At 37.1% G+C, this 21,290-nt stretch overlaps 1 protein-coding gene across 1 annotated transcript in view; it reads right to left on the bottom strand.

Moving 5' to 3' along the window:
• LOC140161509 (multiple PDZ domain protein-like) overlaps positions 1–21,069 on the bottom strand; it is a 55,567-nt gene extending 34,498 nt beyond the window's left edge. Inside the window, exons 1-13 of the mRNA XM_072184923.1 lie at positions 20,880–21,069; positions 14,557–14,650; positions 13,039–13,663; positions 12,154–12,349; positions 7,151–7,294; positions 6,315–6,572; positions 5,937–6,039; positions 5,079–5,417; positions 4,813–4,892; positions 4,152–4,328; positions 2,344–2,601; positions 1,680–1,814; positions 271–504 (exon numbers count right to left, since the gene is read on the bottom strand). Of these exons, the coding sequence (XP_072041024.1) occupies positions 271–504; positions 1,680–1,814; positions 2,344–2,601; positions 4,152–4,328; positions 4,813–4,892; positions 5,079–5,417; positions 5,937–6,039; positions 6,315–6,572; positions 7,151–7,294; positions 12,154–12,349; positions 13,039–13,663; positions 14,557–14,572 (2,565 nt within the window). The 5' untranslated portion in view covers positions 14,573–14,650; positions 20,880–21,069. The remainder of the gene's footprint in view (positions 1–270; positions 505–1,679; positions 1,815–2,343; positions 2,602–4,151; positions 4,329–4,812; positions 4,893–5,078; positions 5,418–5,936; positions 6,040–6,314; positions 6,573–7,150; positions 7,295–12,153; positions 12,350–13,038; positions 13,664–14,556; positions 14,651–20,879) is intronic.
• Positions 21,070–21,290: the final 221 nt, after the last annotated feature.

Raw genomic sequence — 21,290 nt, 5'->3', positions numbered from 1 at the left:
TCACTGTGATATTAAAATGAGAAAAATATGAGCTTTCTTCTGATACCAAAATCACAGTTATGATGAAAAAAAATGTGGGATGAGGTGGTAGATCAGGTCAAGGACATTTAAGTCTATTCAAATTAAGTCAAGATACGGTGTTCTTTTTGATAATTGGCGATTTGTTATTATAATTTTGATCTACTATAAAGATAGTAACTTTTCTTGGCCACACATTGCTAGGATTGTTTGTTTTACACATTGCAGGCCAATGACTCAAGTGCCACTCACCTCGTCATTTTCACTGCGCTCAGATGGTAATGGCTTAGCCACACCTATCCTAACCATTCCTATTGCTGCTCCTTTCAAAGCTCCTACCGCCATATCAAGAGAACAATCCTCCAGATTGATATCATTGACAGACATGAGTCTGTCACCAGGTATCAGACGGCCATCTTGTTCAGCGACTCCGCCTGGTACAAGGCTACGAATCACGATTACTGTTTGCGTTGGGTTAAGAGGATCCTAGAGAAAGGAGAAAGGCAATAAGTGCAAAATATTTAGTCTGTTTCGTAAACTGGCATCAAAATAAGTAGATAATAAATTCAGTTTGAATATTCTATGAATATGCATGAAAAAAAATTACACAATTTTATAGACAGTCTGAAATGGGGGCTTTAAGTGGATCCTGGGAAAATAGATTCAAACAAGTTATAACTGTGCATTAAGACATTGGAGGAAATCTCTGTATACCAACTCCTCCGTGCACCTCATTAAATAACCTACATCCAATGTGTCTTAGGGTATGATGAAGGCATGATTAAAGCAGAATAGAATGATAATCTACTTGCCAAAGATTGCTGTGCTTGGAGAAGGATGATGATGATGGAGGAGGAAGTCAGGTTTTGGAATTTGAAAGATTGAACCAAGATGTTAAAGAATGAAAACATTCCAAACACATAGTTCCTAGTAGCTACTATACAACATGTCATTCAAAGTATCTGATAACCTTGTGCTCTTTTGTTGCATAAAGCTTTTCAGTTTAACAATATTTATCATAAGATCCAAGTGCTTGAAATAAGTTTGACTGATAATCATTAATCATGATACTGAGCTGCATTACTTAGAGGTTAATAACTGCGCATCGGTTATTTGGAGGGCATTATGAAAAATCTAAACATTTTGCGAGGGGCGTAGCCCCAAGGGATATTCCGAGGTCCAAAGCAAAATGTTTAGATTTTTCACAATGCCCGACATATTACCGATGTAAAGTTATTAACCTCATTTATAACCGTCACTTTGATCTTTTAACTTTACAAAATAACACAAAATTTTGCTCAAAAGTTTGTAAAAATAAACAATTTTTACATCTTCCCTTTCCCAAAATCGATCAGGCTAAAACAAGACGCCCAATAACAAAAGTGCGTATCAGAATCTGTGCAAATATGGTAGCGTGCAATCCTAATACAGCAGCCAGTGCGTGTGCAGTTTGTTGGACGCACAATACGGCGCACGCGGAGGTCAATTGTGTGCGACATTGGAACAATTACACATTTTGCGGTCAATTGTGAGATATTAATGACCTCGATTTGCATTCACGTTTTCATAAATAATAAAATATGATTGGATCTCACGCATCGCATTTATTAATGAGGTTATGAATTTTCAACAAATACTCTCAATGCAAATGAAGAGACTACCTGATAATCTAGTATGCTGAAACCAAGTCCACGTTCACCTTTCAAGAGTTCTATAACAAGAGGTTGGTCACTCCACATGGCTAATCCTGCTAACGATTCCTTTGTCACAGATATGTTGGCACCTGGTGTAAAAGTCTGTGTTACGATGAACAAAATATGTAAATGAGGTATTTATAAATATGCATATAACTTGATACAAACTACATTACATCTTCTATCTCACGTAATTCACAATACAAGGTTTAATGTTCATTGACAGATTACATTCAGGTGGTATTATTAACGAATGATTTCCTCCATCCATACTATGATGAGAGCAACCAATTAATGCATCATAATGATAACATTTAGCCCTACACAACACATTGTTGTGGGAGTGAAAAATTTGATGAGTCTGTTTTTAGTAAACATAATATTAGTACTCTGTCTTTGATGCATATAATACACTTTCAAAGCAATAACTAACACTCAATGTCAATCTTTGTTACTCATTGGTCATGCAGAAGTTTAAAGTTCTTTGCAGGGAAAGCAACCAAATTAATACATCAACATGATAACATAAAACCTACACACCACTTTCTTGTGGTCATTTGTCCATTTGGAGGTTTAAATTACTCTTTGCAAGGTGTTAAAAAAAAAAAAAAAAAACAAGTTCACAACATACCTGAGGAGGAGAACTCTCCAACTGACCCTGCACACTTGCAGTTATACCTCCTTCAACAGCTACCTGAGCAACTTGGTCCTGGGATACATCAAACACTGAATCCTGGCTCACTTCATGAGTGTCGTCTCCTCCTTCCACCTGTTCTGGAAACACTGGATGAGGATGTCTGGCACACACTACTCTAACATGCATGGGCAGTTCTTTGAGTGTCTTGACGACTTCAACATGGTTGAGACCAAGGAGACGGGTGCCATTAACCTGACATGGTCAAAGTACAAATTATATTATTACATGTGTTTTTATCAATGAACACTTTCAATTTGACTGAATTGACGACTAAGAAAGTATGTAACTGGTGTACGTCATGAAGTAACAGTGATTTCAATGAGGGCCAAAATTTAAAAAACCACACATTTTATCTTTAAAATGTACAACATGCTGATTGCTGAAGACATTCAATTGGATTGGATTGGGAGATTATTTGCTGGCTGGCAACTGCATTTAACTATATAGAATATTGACAACTTTTCGTTGGCTCAATTTTCACATTTTGAATTTGGCCTTCATAAAATTGCAAATTAACAAGGTAGCTCATTGAAATGTAACACTATTTTGTTCACTGAAGTAAATTTATTTCTGTGGTCCAGGTATGCAATGGTAATGATTGAATTGATTGTGTAGAAGAGGCAAACCCTTCCATGCACCAATGCCTAATGGGTTAACCGTAATGTTGGCATGACCTTTGATCAGCCAATCAGCGTTAATTGTTAATCACTTCTGTGTTTACGCTCGTGTACGCACATCAAAATAGTTATACACTTTGTTGTCAATGTAAATTACTAGAATTGGGCAACTATCACTTTTTTCCCAGTCTGCAGCAAATAGTCACGACTACGACTATAGTCGCGACTATCTGTGGTCAGAATTGGACCTAAAAATAGGGTGAAAGTTTGGTGCAAATTTACAATAAAAAGTCAACAAGACCAATTGTGTCCCATCACATCGAAACAGACCACCTTGCGGCAGAAATGAAAATGGAGATTTTAACACTAGGATAAACTGCTGCTTTTTAGCTTGAAAATGACACCTTACTTGTTGAAATCAGATACAGTCAAAATGTTTTATGAGGCAAAACAAGCTCAGAATTCTTTTTATATTTCTTTCATCTTCTTTCACTGTTATCTGCCAATGAAGCTAGCCGCGAAGTGGTCTGTTTCGATGTGATGGGCCACAATTTAATGATGATTTATGGACTTTATGATTACTTGTTTGTATAGTGTTACTATTGGTAAGACAATGACTAACGTCTTTATCACATTTTCATAGTTTATATGTAAGTATTTGGTTGGTTTTGGTGCGGATATCTGGTGCTTTTAACATGATTTTGTAACATTTAAATAACTAGAATTACGGGGTTCGTAATTAAATAATAAATTATAAATAATAAATTTTGGATTTATAAAGCGCCTTTCTCCACATCTTAGAGGACTCAAAGTGCTGTAATTTCGCTGCAATGGTGAATCATCACAATCAGATCGCATCAACTAGGCCAGTTGCTGCCGAATGGCGCACACCTATCCGCATTTAGATTGTAACATCCACCAATTATCTGTGCAGCTCCCCAAATTCCATTGGGTGAAGGAAGTTTTTGATAACCAAACAACTAATCACTGATTTTTGCGATAGTTATCACATTTTTCATAGTTACGTTTGTCGACTTTTGGTTTTCAATTTTCGTAGTCGCGACTACCAGTAATAGTCACGACTAACGACTATTGGCGACTTAGTCGCCCAACTCTATAAATTACCTCTAATAACTCATCCCCACTGTGTAGCTTTCCATTTTGACCCACAGGTCCATCAGGTAAAATAGATCTGATATAGTGATGCGGACGAACTTCCTGACCATTCTCATCGATGTCAACAGTGCCTTCAAGACTGATTCCAAGACCACCACCTTCACGGAACTTGGCAAGTTGAGCTACCTATTGGACAAAAGTCAAGTCAAATGATAAGGGCATTAGGGAGACATCAAAAGATCAATGACAGTCTAACTATTTATTATTTAAAAAAATTCTAGTATAAAATAACAACATCTTACACAACTTGAATGTGATTTTATCTATCATGAACTAAAGAACCAAAACTATTGATATTACATACAGCTTAATTTCTGGATGTAAGTATATACATAAAACTTGATGAGTAGCAGGGATGTAGCTTCAGTGGGCGGTGGTGGGTGGCAGAGTCCACCACTCAGTTTTGGAGCCCAACACTCAACTGCAATTTTAGCACTGGAGCCCACCACTCACAAGACCAAAATTGCACAAATTTCTTGAATTAGTCAAGAATTTGGTCAATTTTGTCAACAAAGTGCCAAATATGCAAGATTTTCATCAAATACCACCCAGCACTAAAAATATCCTAGTTATAACCCTGTTGAGTAGAATAAACAGAAGTTGAACTTACCACAATTTCCACATCATATCCCATAATGCTTTGCCAGGCAGTGCATATGACTGTTTCTTCATCTTGTGTTAAGTCTCCTTCTGTATACAAGAAAATGTGTAAAATTCCTCAAACATCACCATTACTCTTAAATACAAGTGAAGTGGTCCTACTTTTTTCTACCAAAAATCAAGACATCAAGTTTCACTTTCAAAAAATACAATCACATTCAAAAATAGGATGTGAACAGTGGAATAAGATCTTTTACTACTATTTTGTAGACTTACCGTAATCATCGGTTTCACCAAGTGGTTCTCCTAGCGTAAGCTGAACCCCAGGTGGAGGGTAATCAGCGGGTGCTACCGGGGGTAGTTCTGCTTCTTCCATCTCTTCAACTTCAGGCACAAGAGCTTCTTCTTGGTCCGGCTCACCACCTTTGTGTCTTGCCAGCTTGAGATGTACAACTGCTTGAGTTTTACGTAGGACTTCTACTGCTTCCACATTGCTGAAACCTTGTAGACTTTGGCCATCAACCTCAATGATTTGATCGTTGACTCTGACGTTGCCATGGAGATCAGCGGCACTACCATCGGCGATGCTCTTGACAAATATCCCTGAGTGAGTGGCTATTAGAACAGAATACAAGGAAATACAGGTATGCTTTTGAACCAATATACACATGGTAGCATCATGGAAATTTCAGCTGCATTATGTACAGATAATTTTTTTTCAGAATTCCTTTTCCTAATAGAGCGTACTGTTAACCCTACAGCGCATATTATTTTCCACAACTTCCTGTTCTCTTGGTCGGGCTGACGTCACAAAGGGGAAATAGCCTTGTAAAACCAAAACTTGATGTTGCGCGTATACGGGATGGTTAATGCTTAAAAGGAACCTTGCAACAGATTATAGTACAGAATATGCCCCACTCACCTTATAGCACTAGAAATTGGAACGCAACCTTCGAATGTACAGAAAGATACACAGAAATTCTGACAGACAGTACCATACTTTATAAACTACTTCCAACTAGGTCTATGGACATGACTAGCTATGTAATATGCACCTCTTGTATTTTAAACTGATTAACAAACAATTTAGGATGAAAAAACCAGACAAACACCACATTAATGTACATAACTTACCTCCACCTTGGTCTGTGACATAACCAGCTATGGTAATCCCTATTCCTTGAGTACCTTTAGTTAGCTCAACATCAAATATTTCTGAATCTTCTCCTCCCCATGCCTGCAAAAGATATTTATGTTGAAACATTTGAAAATTTTAAATTGAAAGCAGAATATAGATTGACAGTTCTTTAGATATTTTCATCTAATACATAATGCACTTTGCAATTATTTGCAACCCAAACTGGGAAATCAAGCTTGAAAAAGTAAATCAATCAATGTATAAATAGTAAAATGATGAAGAAATAACAGTAATAAAGTAAATAATAAAGTAAAAATAAACAATAACAACAAAACACCCGGCACAAAACCAAAAACAAGATATAAGAAACTTACCGAAGAGTCCAGATCTACCAACCCTGGTGGCACCTGACTAGCCTGTAACTCCTGCACAGACTCAGGTCTCAATGCCACCTCAGGAATGGGTGTCCTACTAGCTGCAGCTGGGGCAAAAGCTAATGGTCCTCGGGCAATGGTCAGTCTCACACGGTTACCAGATTGACGAAGAACAACAGCTACCTGGTCACTGGTCATCCCTTCCAGGTTGGTGTCACCTATTTTCAAGATGCGATCACCACTTTGTAATCTTCCATCCTGTTAAATTATTAAATTCATTTTAAAATTAATGTCTTGCAATTTGAAACAATGGGAAATTGCTACTATCTTTGTAATTAACCATTGTCAAATGAAAATAAATGGCTATAATCTAAAATAATGACATTACTACTTCACCAACAAGCAGTAATGTTTTTTAATATGCTCTGTCAGATTCATCAATCCTGATACATATATGTAGTCAAAGCAACATCTGACAAAAACTTGACAATTTTTTTAAAATTCTGACAGCGTACCTGTTGGGCCCTTAGATCTGATTTCTTGAACCATGGCTAGTGGTCAGGCTTCCTAAACCAGAAGGCTAGCACCTACTAATGTGGATCCATTTTATTAATTTATCTTTCTAGGTGATGTATGGTGTGAAATTGTGAGCATTGGTATATAGGACTAATAAGGCTTAAGCCTGGTAGCTTAGGATTAGGAAGCCGATCCTTACTGTTTATTAATTGCAAAATGTTAAACTTTCATACAACATTTAATATAGAGTGCCCTTTCTCTAAATTTCCCCCTCTCAATTTCTCTCTCTCTAAACCTCTCTATCAAAAAACAAATCTCACCTTATCAGCAGTGCCACCCTCTAGTATGGTTTTAACTACAATGCCAATATCTTTGACACCAACAATGCCAAACCCCAGTCCTGAGCCATCGTTGAATAGATCTATAGTCTCTATGTACATTTCATCATCATCTGGATCATACTCCTACAGAGAAAGAATTGAAGAATTACATTAAAACATTGATAAAATGAAATAGAATTATTATGAATGAGCTAAAGCTGTCAATATTAAATGTTTAAACATCTTGGAACCGTTCAAACGTTTAGAAAAATGGCTAAACGTGTAACGTAACAAAAAATAATATAAAAAAACCTATTGTAGGTCCAAAACAAGTCAACAATTTGATGACCAAAGACTGGAACACTTTTAAAACAATTTTGAATTATTAAAAAAAGTGGACACTAAATTTGAAAAATACACCAAACTGTCCATATTTTAATAGTTTGAAAATTTTAATTAATGGTGATGGTCATAAATAACCTGTGGTGAATTCAATTGACGTTGAATCAGAATGTTTCCATTCACTAAAACTTTACAACTATTAAAATACAGACAGTCCAGTAAAAATACAGTGTGTACTTTTCAAAATTTGTGTCCACTTTTTAAAAATAATTTCAAATTGATTTAAACGGGTCCAGCGGCAGCCTTTATTATCAATCATTGTTGACTTGTTTCGCCCTCCAATGTTTTTGTTTATTTTTACGCTTAAACATTTAGCCCATTAAACGGAAATTAACAGCCTTAGAATGATCTGTTATTTTTGTTGCTAAGAGAGTGCGTCCAAAAAGAACATTGCCACCCATTTTGTTATGTTCTATAATACCATGTCTCATGCACTGTGTTTGAATCTACATATAAAGGAAGAATAACCCAACAATGTAACTGCATGGAAATCAGTTAACTTAAACTTCACATTGGAGCCATAATAGTGTGCATTCAATGTTTGCACTTTATCTGTACAAGTTTGATTGAGTGTTCACATTGGAGCCATAATAGTACATGTATGCACTCAATGTTTGCACTTTATCTGTACAAGTTTGATTGAGTGTGCTCTCCTTGTGAATTACTTGATAACAACAAAGGGTTAAGGGACACAAATAAAAACATATATAATTGTATATGCCCAACACAATCTGTTGACCACATGAGTCAGAAATGATTTTAAAGTTAGTACATGATATACATTGTACAAACTGATCGACTCATGCATGTTAGCATTTATCTGGTCATAATCCCTACCCTGGGTTGCACATCTTCTCAAGGTCTACACCACCCTCACATACTTTCTCTATTTTCTCACTTTGATAAAGTACTTTTGTACGAAACGTTAGTATATATTTTTATGTCAATAAACATCGTTGAACACCACCAAATTGTTCAATCTACTTTTTACTTGAACATTTTAAGCTCCATGAATATCAATTGTTATGTTGACATCATAGAATACATGTATTCCAATAAATAACTATAAAAACAAATACATATTATTACTTGGCAACAAATACCAAAATTCTAACAAGGGTCCATTTCACAAGTTTTGAAGCTTTGGAAGTTAAGAAATCATTACAAAGTATAACAACAATTTCACAAGAGGGAAAACATTGAAGATTTGTAATCAGTTATGACAGTAAACTCAAAATACAATAGGTTTACAAAATGTAATTTGACACTGAGGACTTGTGATCAATACAATAAGTTATGGGGAATTATAACGGGAAACCATTGTAAACTTATAACTAGGAAGAAGTTCAAGTAAATACTTGGCTACTTATGACACCATGGGTTAAAACTTTTGTGAAATGGACCTAGTGCATATAAATTTCCAACCTAGTAATCCGTCTATACATATAACTTCTAGCTATTCTAAGCAGGGGTGGTGTTTACACAAACTGAAAAAAAAAAGACATTTTAGGCCCTATTCTATCTAGCACCAACTGATTAAGCCTTTTTAATGCAAAAAATCCCACTATATATTATCTTTCAGCACCTTTCTGAACTTCTGAGATTTACCATTAGCATCTATACTTAATTCTATGCAACATAATGGTGTATACACCAGGTACATATTAGGGTGCATCAAACGCCCCTCATGTCAATGTTATTTTTTGCTTGAGTGATTAAAGTGTGCCACTTATCAAGTTAAATAAGTGCTCCAAATTTAAATTCAAATGGAGGTCGGAAATGGGTCCTCCATGAGCTCAAAGTTTGAACGTTATTTGTATGTATAATGGTAGAACTACAAATGAGGCAGCTATTTAGTTTTACGCACTTTTTGACATGTAAAATAAAGGCTGCCATATTGATTCTGCATTAAACAGTGTGTTTGTAACTGAAATGTGTCACCTTATACTTAACAAATCATAACAATCATGCTAGGATGATGTCACAGGTTAGACATGCCTTAAAATGAATAGCTGCCCCATGTATTTAAATTCATAATAAATCATACATTTCTCTTATTTGCGTTAATTCACCGGTTACTATCAGAAAGTGGGCAATATAATAATCATGTTGTCATAATCTTTCAAGTCATAACTGTCACTTTCCTTTTAGAAGTTATTAGTATAGATAAAGTTCAGTTGTAGCTATATAGTTGATGCTTTCGTAGATTGGGTTTGTTTTTTCTATCTTGTTCAACCACCTGCAAAACATTCTGATGTTTCTCACTGTGGGCTGTAGCCAAGAAATCTGCACTAAGTTCGAAAATAGTTGCCAGAAGAACGAAGATTTGCAGAGCCAATTAGATAAGGCTACTTCCGAGAGAAACATTCTGAAGAAAGAATTGGAACTTATACGAGTGAGCCAGAGTGTCGGCGCTACTGAAGCGCTAAACAGAAGCCTAGCTCAACTGAAAGATGCCTCTGAGGAATGTGATATGTTGCGAGAAAGCAGAGCGGATCTTGAGAGACGTGTGAATCGGTTTACGAAAACGTTGAGTGAGAAATTGGACGTGCAGTCCAGAAAGATTCAGGATGATTTCAATAAAAAGCTGAGAGAAGCACGTGAGCGAAGCGGCGAGTGCTGAAGTTAAAGCAGACAGTTTGAAGGAGGAGAACAAAGCTTCAGTGATAAGGTGCCACCGCAGGAGAAGCAAGCTCTTGCTAGTAGGCTTCTCGCAGTTAAACCTGATGAAGTGATGGTCACACCAACTAATCGGTAAGGTTCAGGCTTTGGCCAGCCAAAGTTCTCTGATGAGAACATCACACAGACAACAGCTTTAGCTGATTTTGCAGGCAGAGATTCGTGGTTTACTATGAACATCTTGCAGATTAACAACGAGTTCTTAACAGATGCTGTAGACACATGGCCAGAGTCCCCAGCATATCTGTCTTCCCTAAGCAATGTCAAAGCCATCAATGTGGTTAATGACGCAGCAGAACGCGTGTGAAACTTAGTGCAGATTTCTTGGCTACAGCCCACAGTGAGAAACATTATCAGAATGTTTTGCAGGTGGTTGAACAAGATAGAAAAAACAAACCCAATCTACGAAAGCGTCAACTGTATAGCTGCAACTGAACTTTATCTATACTAAGAACTTCTAAAAGGAAAGTGACAGTTATGACTTGAAAGATTATGACAACATGATTATTATATTGCCCACTTTCTGATAGTAACAGGTGAATTAACGCAAATAAGAGAAATGTATGATTTATTATGTATTTAAATACATGGGGTACATGGGGCAGCTATTCATTTTAAGGCATGTCTAACCTGTGACATCATCCTAGCATGATTGTTATGATTTGTTAAGTATAAGGTGACACACTTTAGTTACAAACACACTGTTTAATGCAGAATCAATATGGCAGCCTTTATTTCACATGTCAAAAAGTGCGTAAAACTAAATAGCTGCCTCATTTGTAGTTCTACCGTTATACATACAAATAACGCTCAAACTTTGAGCTCATGGAGGACCCATTTCCGACCTCCATTTGAATTTAAATTTGGAGCACTTATTTAACTTGATAAGTGGCACACTTTAATCACTCAAGCAAAAAATAACATTGACATGAGGGGCGTTTGATGCACCCTAGTACATATGTAACTACACAGCACAATACCTACACATACATAGTCAATGGTTAGTCATTACAATAACTGACCCCTCCAAGTCAATATATCTTAACTATATTTTTTAACAGCAGATTAAGTATTATAAGGGATTACAATTAGCCAGTCAAAGTAATAATTCTGCTTCTCAGTGTTAGCCAGGATGTGAATAAATTACCAATTCGGTGCCCTCTGGCTGGAAAAGATGCTTTATTGAAACAAGAATCGTCTAAAATAAAGGAAAAAATCAAATGGTGATATTGATAGCAGAGTAAATTTACATTTCAACTGTGATAATGTGGCACTTGTGTTTCCTCACCTGATTTTACAGACCTTGTAACCACTTTTGTCATTCTCTGAAATTTGCTTTGATTGGACCATAAGCAAATGGTGACTTTGTTGTAATATAATATATTATCATCATCCATCTACTTATTAAATTCAATATATAACATTTCATTAAGAGATGGCTTCAATCAAAACCAGCCGTCCGGAGTTTGATTGGGGGTTGAGTTTTGAAGCCATCTTTTCCTTGCTCAAAAGTCATTGTCTAGTGCATTGATAGACATGTTAATATGTGACTTCCAAAACTGCTAATCATTGAGCCATTACAAATTAAACCAGGTTTTACCTCAGCTACACCCTAGCAGGCTCCAGACATCTTAGCAGGCCTCATAATAACTTCCCTAATTTGTGTCTCCTTTAACTTCCTTCATTTGTGTCTCCAAATTGTACTCTACTGTAGAGCTTGAGATGCAATGCCATTTGACATTAGAACTGCAATAGATTGCTTATCACATAATGTATATAGCAACTGGTTAAAATATGGGGTTACACTATAGGATGCTCATGGGAAAACAGAAGTGATTGGGCCTATAGCCATATGTGACCTTATATCGGCATGTCAAATTAGTTGATAATTGAATCTGCTTTAAAATAAAATAAAAATTTACCTGAGGTTGTGGAGCACCTGAAGCATTTGGTGAAGTTGGAGAAGTTGGTACTGTGAACCCTCCTCTAGCTATAGTCAATTCCACCTGACCTTTGACCTTCTGTAATAACATAATAGCTTGTTGATGAGACACGGTTGTGGATAAGAGATCTCTGTCGATGGCCAAGATCTGATCACTCTCTTGAAGACGTCCATCTCTGTAAAGAGTCATAATAATTGACAGATAAGTCGGCAATTTATTATTTTAAAACTAATTTACATACAAAATGTACATGTATAATATTTTTCACCCTCATGTGGCAGTGACGTCAATACGTTGAGGCAACTGTTTCGCGCTCACAACTGTACAGCGTTTTTAAGCGTGTGCGTGCGTACACCAGCCCTTTGAGGGTCCGCTATAGTTTGAAGCTGCGCCTAATGAAATTTTCAATTTTTTTTAATGATGGTAGCACTTGATGTTAGGTCCAGGCACTCTCCAAATCCGTGAAAAAAAAATTAAAAATCAAAAAAAAAAAAAAAAAAAAAAAAAAAAAATTTATATTTTTTTTAGATTTTCCGCTTTTATGGAAATCACAGATTTTTATGCTTTTGGAAAATCGGGCAGCGTTTTTGGCCTCCAAAATTGTGTATTCTTAGCAGCCCTTTATTAGATACACTCCAGTGATTCAATCTAGCCTCACAAAATTGTAACATGTACCTCCCATTATTGGCATGATGATACTCACTCAATACAGACTATACATGACATTTATTTTTGGCTTTGGCAAAATAATGCTGATACCACAAGTCATTGTTACCCGTGACAGTATTAAATCAACTGTCAGTCAGTTCTAGGACCAAACATTATTTAACCAAATCCAGCCCCTGAGCTCTCTTTTAGCCTTACCTGTCAGCTGTTCCACCAGGTTGAATCTGCTGCACAAAAATCCCCAGCTCACCATGGTTTTCACTCTTCAATCCCACCACACTAAAACCAAGTCCACCTCCTTCAGGTTTGATCAGCTTTATGGAATGGACTTCTCGACCTAAAGCCAACTCTCTCAACGCTTGCTCAAAATCGTCAACACCACCCTCCACATCATCTTGCACGGAAACAGGCGGTGGAGGAGCAGATTCCTCAGCTTGAACCATCTTTGCGGAAATTTCTGGCTCCTTCATTTCCATGGCATCTTCATCCTGCGTGAAGGTTTTGTTTTCAAAAGCAAATGGATGGCTTGTTGGGCTAGGCAATGGGGATGCCTCCTTTTGTTCACCCTCTGGCTCATCAGGTTCATAGAATACAAGATCACCATCTGGAGAGAAGTCAAATTCATCTATAGGCTTGCCAGGTGGGCAGCTTTCAATGTGTTCTTTTAGTTGTCTGATGGAGATCTGCAGCTTGAGGAGTTGTTGGAAGACAGGACTATCCAGCATGGTGATGATTGCAGCCATCTCTTCTTCAAGTTCATGGTCCCCTGTTTGGGCCACCTGTGCTTGCAGGTTGTGCAGCACCTGCACTGCATGTTTTGAATCTGAGTGAAAATAAAATTAATGTCAAAAAAACATAGAAACTTTATCAAAATAATTGAGTGTACATTTAATAAACACAGCCAAAATAAAAAGTCTCCACTAGTTCCATCCCCATTTAATCAGAGTCTGATGAGTTTATGGCAAAATAATTTATATAATAATTTTCTATACACTTTCCTTCGAAGGTTGATACCAAATTTGATATCAAAAGTTTAATCATCGTGAGCATGGGAGCCGTTGTTTGGAAATTCGTGCAATTTTAAAAATGACAAATTACGAATTGACCATGCAAAAATCAATGCATGGTATCAGCTTATTATGTGGCCTGAAGCAACCCGTACAGGAATCATTGTACACTTGCCTGCACACAATTAAAAGAGCGGGTATTTGATTTGCATTTTGACATGCATGGGTAAACCTTTAACCTGCCGGCCTATTCAGGCGACGTAATTCTTGGCACTCACGCTAGTGTCGCTACGTGATACAATTCCCTATGTCATTTTTAAAATGGCACGAATTTCCAAACAACGGTCCTTATGGTCACGATGATTAAACTTTTGATATCAAAGTTGGTATCAATCTTCGAAGGAAAGTGTATAGAAAATTATTATATGGATTATTTTGCCATAAACTCAACAGACTCTGATTAAATGGGGTTGGAACTAGTGGAGACTTTTTATTTTGGCTGTGTTTACATAAAGAATTTGGACTCACTGTATAAGGGGTGCCTCAGCAAAAAGCATGGGGGTCAGGAATTTTCAATATAAAGGGTGCCTCAATAAAATGGGTGGGGTAAAATAAAAAGGGTGGGGGTCAAACCCCACTGCCAAGTATGGGACTGAGGCATGAGCACTTTAAGTGAATTACAAATGAATTAATTTCCTTATGTACTTACCTGTTACTGCTGTCATCTTTGCTTGGTCTTGGTACAACTTAGGAGAATACAACTACTGCTCCTTCAAAACCACTGGGTATTAATATCATCAGATCTAACAAGAAAAGAAACAGATCATTATCATAACATAAAATGTTTAGTTTTCCACTTCATTGAACTTAACAATTTTAAATGGTAGTGTATGTACACCATGAGTGACATTATAAATTCTCTTTAATTCTGCAAGCATTGACTGGATTGCTTTCTTTAGGACTTCTTACTTGTTTTCTTCCTCTAATATTCATGTAGGACCAATTGCATCCCCAATTCAGCACTCGGTACACTTATACCCATATAACTTGCCTACTTTTCTTTTAGCTCCACATGCAAGTTTACCTGCAATGTTTTGATATAAACCAAGATGCCAATTAAAATTGTTATCACCTTATGATCTAGCCTGAGTCCCACCTGGCCCAGCTCTGATCTCAATACTATTTTTATATGGCAGAATAACATAGCAGTTGAAGGCAGTGGTGGCACCAGGGATTTTTTCAGGGGGGCGTTGGGGGGGGAAGAATTGAATTTCAGGGGGGCAAATTCAACAAATTTTGCGCAAAATTGTTGCAAAAAAGTGGAAATGTATGTAATTTTGGGGGTTTTGCCTCAAAACTGGGGGGCAAGAAAAATATTTGGAGAGGGCAAGTGCCCCTCCCCCCGTAGCACCGTCACTGGTTGAAAGACTGGTGGATCAATACTAAAATTCTGTCTTTTCAGCCACAAGCTTTAATGTATGCCACTCGCTATCAACACAAAGTTTTTGTGAGGACGTAGATTGAGCAGAAACAAAACTAGCAGCGGAGGAGACATGATGCCTAAGTGACGCAAATGCATGTTTTTCATGGCATTCAATGGCTAAACAGCAATGCAATGCGGAAGAAGTATCCATTACCGGGACTGAAAAATGCGCAATTTTTGATTTGTACCAGGGATTTTCAGACACACAGATTTTTACAAATTCGTCCAAAGGTAAAAAAATCGCCCAATGGATTTCGTGAGTGAGATTTTCAAAATAGCCCAAATGTTGCGAAATCGCGGGAGCACTTTGTTTGTCACAGGACGGAAGTCAAAAGTCGCCCAATTGGGCGACCAAATCGCTGGGTTTGGCAATATAACAGGGTTTCAAAGTCGAGGAGAACCCGAGAACCGGTTCTCCTGAAGGTTCTCGCTGGATTACAACCAATATTGGTTCTTGTAAGCTTCCAAGTCTCAGATCGCATCTTGTGTTATATTTTACCTTTTTGCAACGGAAATATATGATTTAATTAAAAAGGCAAAGTTTTCTTCATTTTAGCTGTCAATTTATTGTACGATCATGAACGGGAATCCATGGCCCATGTATACATGTACTTTCAATAATGTTTATATTACTCGAACATCCCATAATAATAGATGTGACCTCGCTAGCGAAGTAATGATGTAACAGGATTGACTGCAATTGATTGCGAATTTGAACCCCTGTAGGCCTATAGTTATTCCACTGATTGAAAGAGTTCCAACTTCCTGGATAACCATTCGGCTATTGTTCCTATTGTATAATGTGACATTGCACTAATCACCTCATCAAGTGGACAATACAAAAATATTGATATGATCCTTCCCTATGCAGGCATATTTGATGCTATGCTATTAGGCTAATGAAAGTTGATTCCCAGTTTCCCGTTACCCGACTCCGGTCAGAAACAAATGCCGATCAAATATTTCATTATTTTCCATTATTTATAAAATAATTGCGATGCAAAATTTGGAAACTGCTATAGAAACATGTGTTTTGCATCGCACAAACAGCTATATGCAAAACAATGACTGAATTCAACCCTGTTCTTGGCACTATGGTGAGGAAGGAACAACTATAATTAAAGACCGAGATAAAAAGAATTTATCGCGTCTGATGTCACTGTCAATCGATCCTTGATTGGTTAAGCGCGTAAAAAGGAAGACCGATCTATCTGGTGCTGATCGGAGAAAAGGAACAGCAGCAAATGGCGAAAAATTACCTACTTTTCAAGGCAAAAAGCAGCTTTTCTAGGCATTGTTGACATGGTGCCTTCGTCAAAGAAAGTTTCCTACTATAAAGACCTAACTTTTTGAGATGGTTTGCATGTTTCAAAGACAAAGTGCAAAATTAACAATAACTTAGTTAGGCGACGGGTTATACTGCCGGGTTCAGCAAGTCATCATCACGACATTTGTAAACAAACCGTGCTCGAGTTTGATTGACAAATGACGTCAGACGCGATAAGTTCTTTTTATCTTTGTCTTTAATTATTGGGCCTTCATACACTCTTAGATAGCGAGAACCAATCAGAGCAAGCGTTAGAAAAATCCAAACCATGCATTGATTGTGTCTAATTGCACTCCGCATAGTACGCGCAGTGCTTTCGCGCGCGTCGGCTTGATTCATTTTTCGGCGGGTTGATGCATAATATTTAGTTCTATTTTCCAACATTTTTTGTGATAATTTTGTTATAAAAGACAGCAAAAACCACATGTTTTATATTCTTCTTGTGTATGAAATAGGTTAAGGGGTGGGGTATGAACGTTTGGACAGTATTTATTGTGGGACATTAGAGCACATCAGACATATATCGAATTGCATTCTGAATACAAAGAATGTCCTTCTGATATCAAATAATTTTGATTTTTTGAAATTTGCAATGTAATACACATTTTATGGCAAATGATTAAAAATTGATATTTTTGATATTTAATGCAGCTGTGTACTCTGATTGTTTCTTTCGCGAAATTGAGTTTTTTTTTATATGTTTGTACTTTGTTATGTTTTTTATAAATACAAGGAATGAAAATCCAGATTTATAAACTCCAACTGCAATATTTTATTTCACTATTCCACTTGTGTTTGAAATTTAAAAGGAAAGAAAATCTTTGTTGAACCAGCAGGGTACACGCGCGCAACAACGCATCGCGTTGTGTATCACGCAATTTACAAAATAATCACGCACAGATACGCTACGCATACGCGACACTTATCTGCATGCTTGGTTCATTTTGATGCCTTATATGGTCAATATCTCCAAACATAAGGCCAATATCAAAAAACTAAAAAAAAACGTTTTTGGAATGGTGCCTCAAGATTAAGAAAAAAGCAAAACAAACATTTTTGGAAAGAGTGTTTTTTTGTTATGATGTACCGAACAAAAATTGCCAAAAATTCACTTTTTTGTGATTTTCTTCATAATTGTTGTTTTTACACCAAAACTGTAGTTATACATGTATTGAGATTCTTGATGTCTTGCCTTTATAAAAATGTATACTTTACATGTCTTGCGTGAATAATTACAAAGTTATGGCACTTTTACTACATGCGTATCTTCCTTCCTTCCTTATACGTGCTTACCTCAAATGGTTGAGTATCAACGCACAGACTTTACGTGCACAGTTTACCTATGCACGATCCTGGAACCTAGGATTGATTGCAGATATCAGAACCGGGGATGGTCCCCCTTCTCTTTTCGAATAGCTCTGACACTTAACGTGCACAGGGTTTGACTCTTCCTGTACACGGGACCAACGGCTTTACGTGACTTCCGGACGAATCACGGACGAAGCACATAGGCCTACACTACCTATATCTGCACGTGATAAGCAGTGTATGGGAGCGAGAAGAAATTCTTCAATTAAATTCTGAAATTAAATTTCTGAACTGAATTGAAGGATTTCTGACCATATAGGAACTTTTTGGGAGGGAAGAGAATTTTCACCTAAGGCAAGCCCAAGGCTCGAACCCTCGTCGATCGTAATCTCCCGGCCGGCAGCGCAACGCCTTAACCACTCGGCCATCTCACCTGAGAGTACACAGCTACCTTAACGGTTCTCGAAGTAAATTTTATAAATCTGATGATTTATACTTATGGTGTATGTAGGTGGGATGAAAAGCCGACGATCAATTGAAAATTTTGACCTTTCGTATTGAAGATATGTATTTTTTTTTAAAACACAAAAAAAAATTAGGTCTTTTTGGGAAAAAAATCCATATCTTCAATATGAAAGATCAAAATTTTCAATTGATTGTCGGCTTTTCCTCCCAGCCCAGCTACATACACTTTAAGAAAAAGCATATGTCATTAGATTTATAAAATTTACTTCGATGACTGTTATATGAAAAAATGTGAAAAATATCAATTCTAATAATTTGTCATCAAATTTGTAATAGGCCTACCGTATCGTGAATTTAAAAAAATGAAAATTATTTGATATCAGAAAGACATTCTTCAATTCAGAATGCAATTCGATATGTCTGATGTGCTCTCATGTCCCGCAAAAAATACTGTCGAAACGCTCAAAATGCTCATTCCAGTTAATGAACTTGTATTTCTTGTTGCTCGAGAAATTAGACAAAATATTGCACTTGCGCTGATGTTGAGCCCCGAAGGGGGGAGTGCATTAGACGTAGTGCCGTACTATTACGCTGACTTTCGTATTCGGCGAGGAGGACGATTTCGACCTCCTGGTTTGTTTACAAACAGAGAGGTAGGCAAAAGACTGTTCCGCTTGTCCAAACACTCAAGTATCAGAAGGATGGTCCACAATAGCGTGATTCACATACATGTAACATGAATAGGGAAAAAAAAACTGTCACGTAGAACCATGTGCTTCTATTGTCCAATTTGCCATCAAGATTTCATATGGAAACAGTTCAGAGTCAGACCCAGAACATGATCATGTCAGAAATAATATTTTGTTCTGGGTCTGATTATTCGGACTACATTAGACGCATCAACATCAGCGCGCGTGCATTATTTTGTCTAATTTCTCTCCCAACAAGTAATACGCGTTCACTTCATTTTACCTATTTAAATGATCATGCTAACCGGGGCACATCAAAATTTTTGGTGGGTATGCTCCCCGAATTTTGAGGTGGTGGATCTTTGGGAGCTGACGGTGTACCGGTAAAAGGGGGTCTTTCGGAGCTGCGAACCGGGCTGTGAACAAGTAAAATGGGGTCTTTTGGAGCTGCGAAAAGTCCAAATCAAGGGTATTTCTTGGCTTTTTGGTTGAAAATCGCTTGAAAAAACAAGAAATATGAGGAATAAGCAATTTTTGGGTCTTTTAGTGCCGAAATTATCAAAATCAAGGGTCTTTTTCGAGCTTTATTTTGGTCAAATATAGCGGTCTTTTCGAGCTGCGAAACCCAAAAGGGGTCTTTCCGGGGAGCATACCCGTATGGTCATTTGTGTTGAGTGCCCCCCGCATGCTAACTTACAGTATGTATTTACTATATCCACTAGACGTTCGCCTTTCGTATCTCTTTCCTTGTTGGAAAGGTATAACGTTGAGGAGATAGGAACATGTACGAAGATCCGGGACCTACTCTGCCATGTTTGGCTGAGTAACGGTAGGGCCTACATGAACACGGTCTTTTGTGCCTATGTAAATTAGTCATTGTGTAAAGCTGTGTTTATACCCATGGGTTACTCATCATCAGACTGAATCATTGTCGCTAACTACACAAGTTATGTGTACAATTTTAGAGAACGTTGACCGACAGGGTGTCAATATAGGCCTACGTGTCGCTTTTGAAAAACAGCGAATCATGCGCATGCTCAGCAGGCAAATACGACGGCGATTTAGTGCACTGATCATGCGTGCGATTCAGGTTTCTGCAAAAGCGATTGAGTATAAATGCATCTTTAGAAATGACCAGCGATTGTGTGTTCTCAAGTGGGTTTTATCATGTTAAAAGGGCATTTCGTGATCCACAGCCTCATCCCCCCACTTTTTTATATTGTAATCACTGGAAACCTCTGGCTACATAATGTTTATGTACAAAATATTTCTTGCAGATTAATTCGTTTAGCAAAGATATCGTGAAATTTGAATTTCGTTCTGGTGCACCAGAACGAAATTACAACGCATTGTCTATGGAGCAGTGTAATACACATAATCATGCATAAAAAACTCGCGAACGCAAAATCGGAATCAACTGAAATTTTGGGAATAGTTTTTTTTCGTGGATATCTAATGAAAAATGACATAAATAGAGGATGCTAGGATCACGAAATACTCCTTAATTAGTGACCTCACACACACATTTGTATTGGTTCGATCAGCATTGAAATGCTGTCGTTTTTTGTACTGGATCGTTCAAGCATCTCCAACAAATTTTTCAATGTAAGTGCCTCTGGCCCTAGTAGAAGTAAAAAACGGATACTATGGCCAGAGTTCTACATACAATAAATAAATTATAAACAGATCAACATCAATCAAAATGATCAACTTGTCATTAATTAATTTTTCATATATTTGACCAACAATATACAACTCACCTGCATCGTATAGTGCAGAAAGCTTACAAGTTGGTATCAAATGTGTTATTTTAATTGTTCAACACATTCTGGCGATGAATTCTTCCAGTTAAACTTCGACATTCCAAAGGCACTGACTGTTCACTTTACTACGATAATTGATTGACCGCTGGGTGTAACCGATGCTAAACTGCGTCCTTATGGCACAAATAAATATTTCTATGCCTATTCTTTTCCACAGCAAAAGTGCAAGACAACGTCGTCATTCACTCAAAACGCTGTCTAAATTACCGGATCACCGCATTAAAAGCAAAAATTAATTCGCACTCTCTACAAATGCTAAATTACACGAAATAAGCCAAAAAATATGATGTAATTATATATCACTTGAAAGATAAGAGTTTATTCTAGCGTAAATGGTACATAAACGCT

This window comes from Amphiura filiformis, chromosome 1, assembly GCF_039555335.1.
Source record: "Amphiura filiformis chromosome 1, Afil_fr2py, whole genome shotgun sequence".
Lineage (NCBI taxonomy): Eukaryota > Metazoa > Echinodermata > Ophiuroidea > Amphilepidida > Amphiuridae > Amphiura > Amphiura filiformis.
Note: the sequence above shows the minus strand (reverse complement) of the source record. Positions and strands in the feature narration are given on the sequence as shown.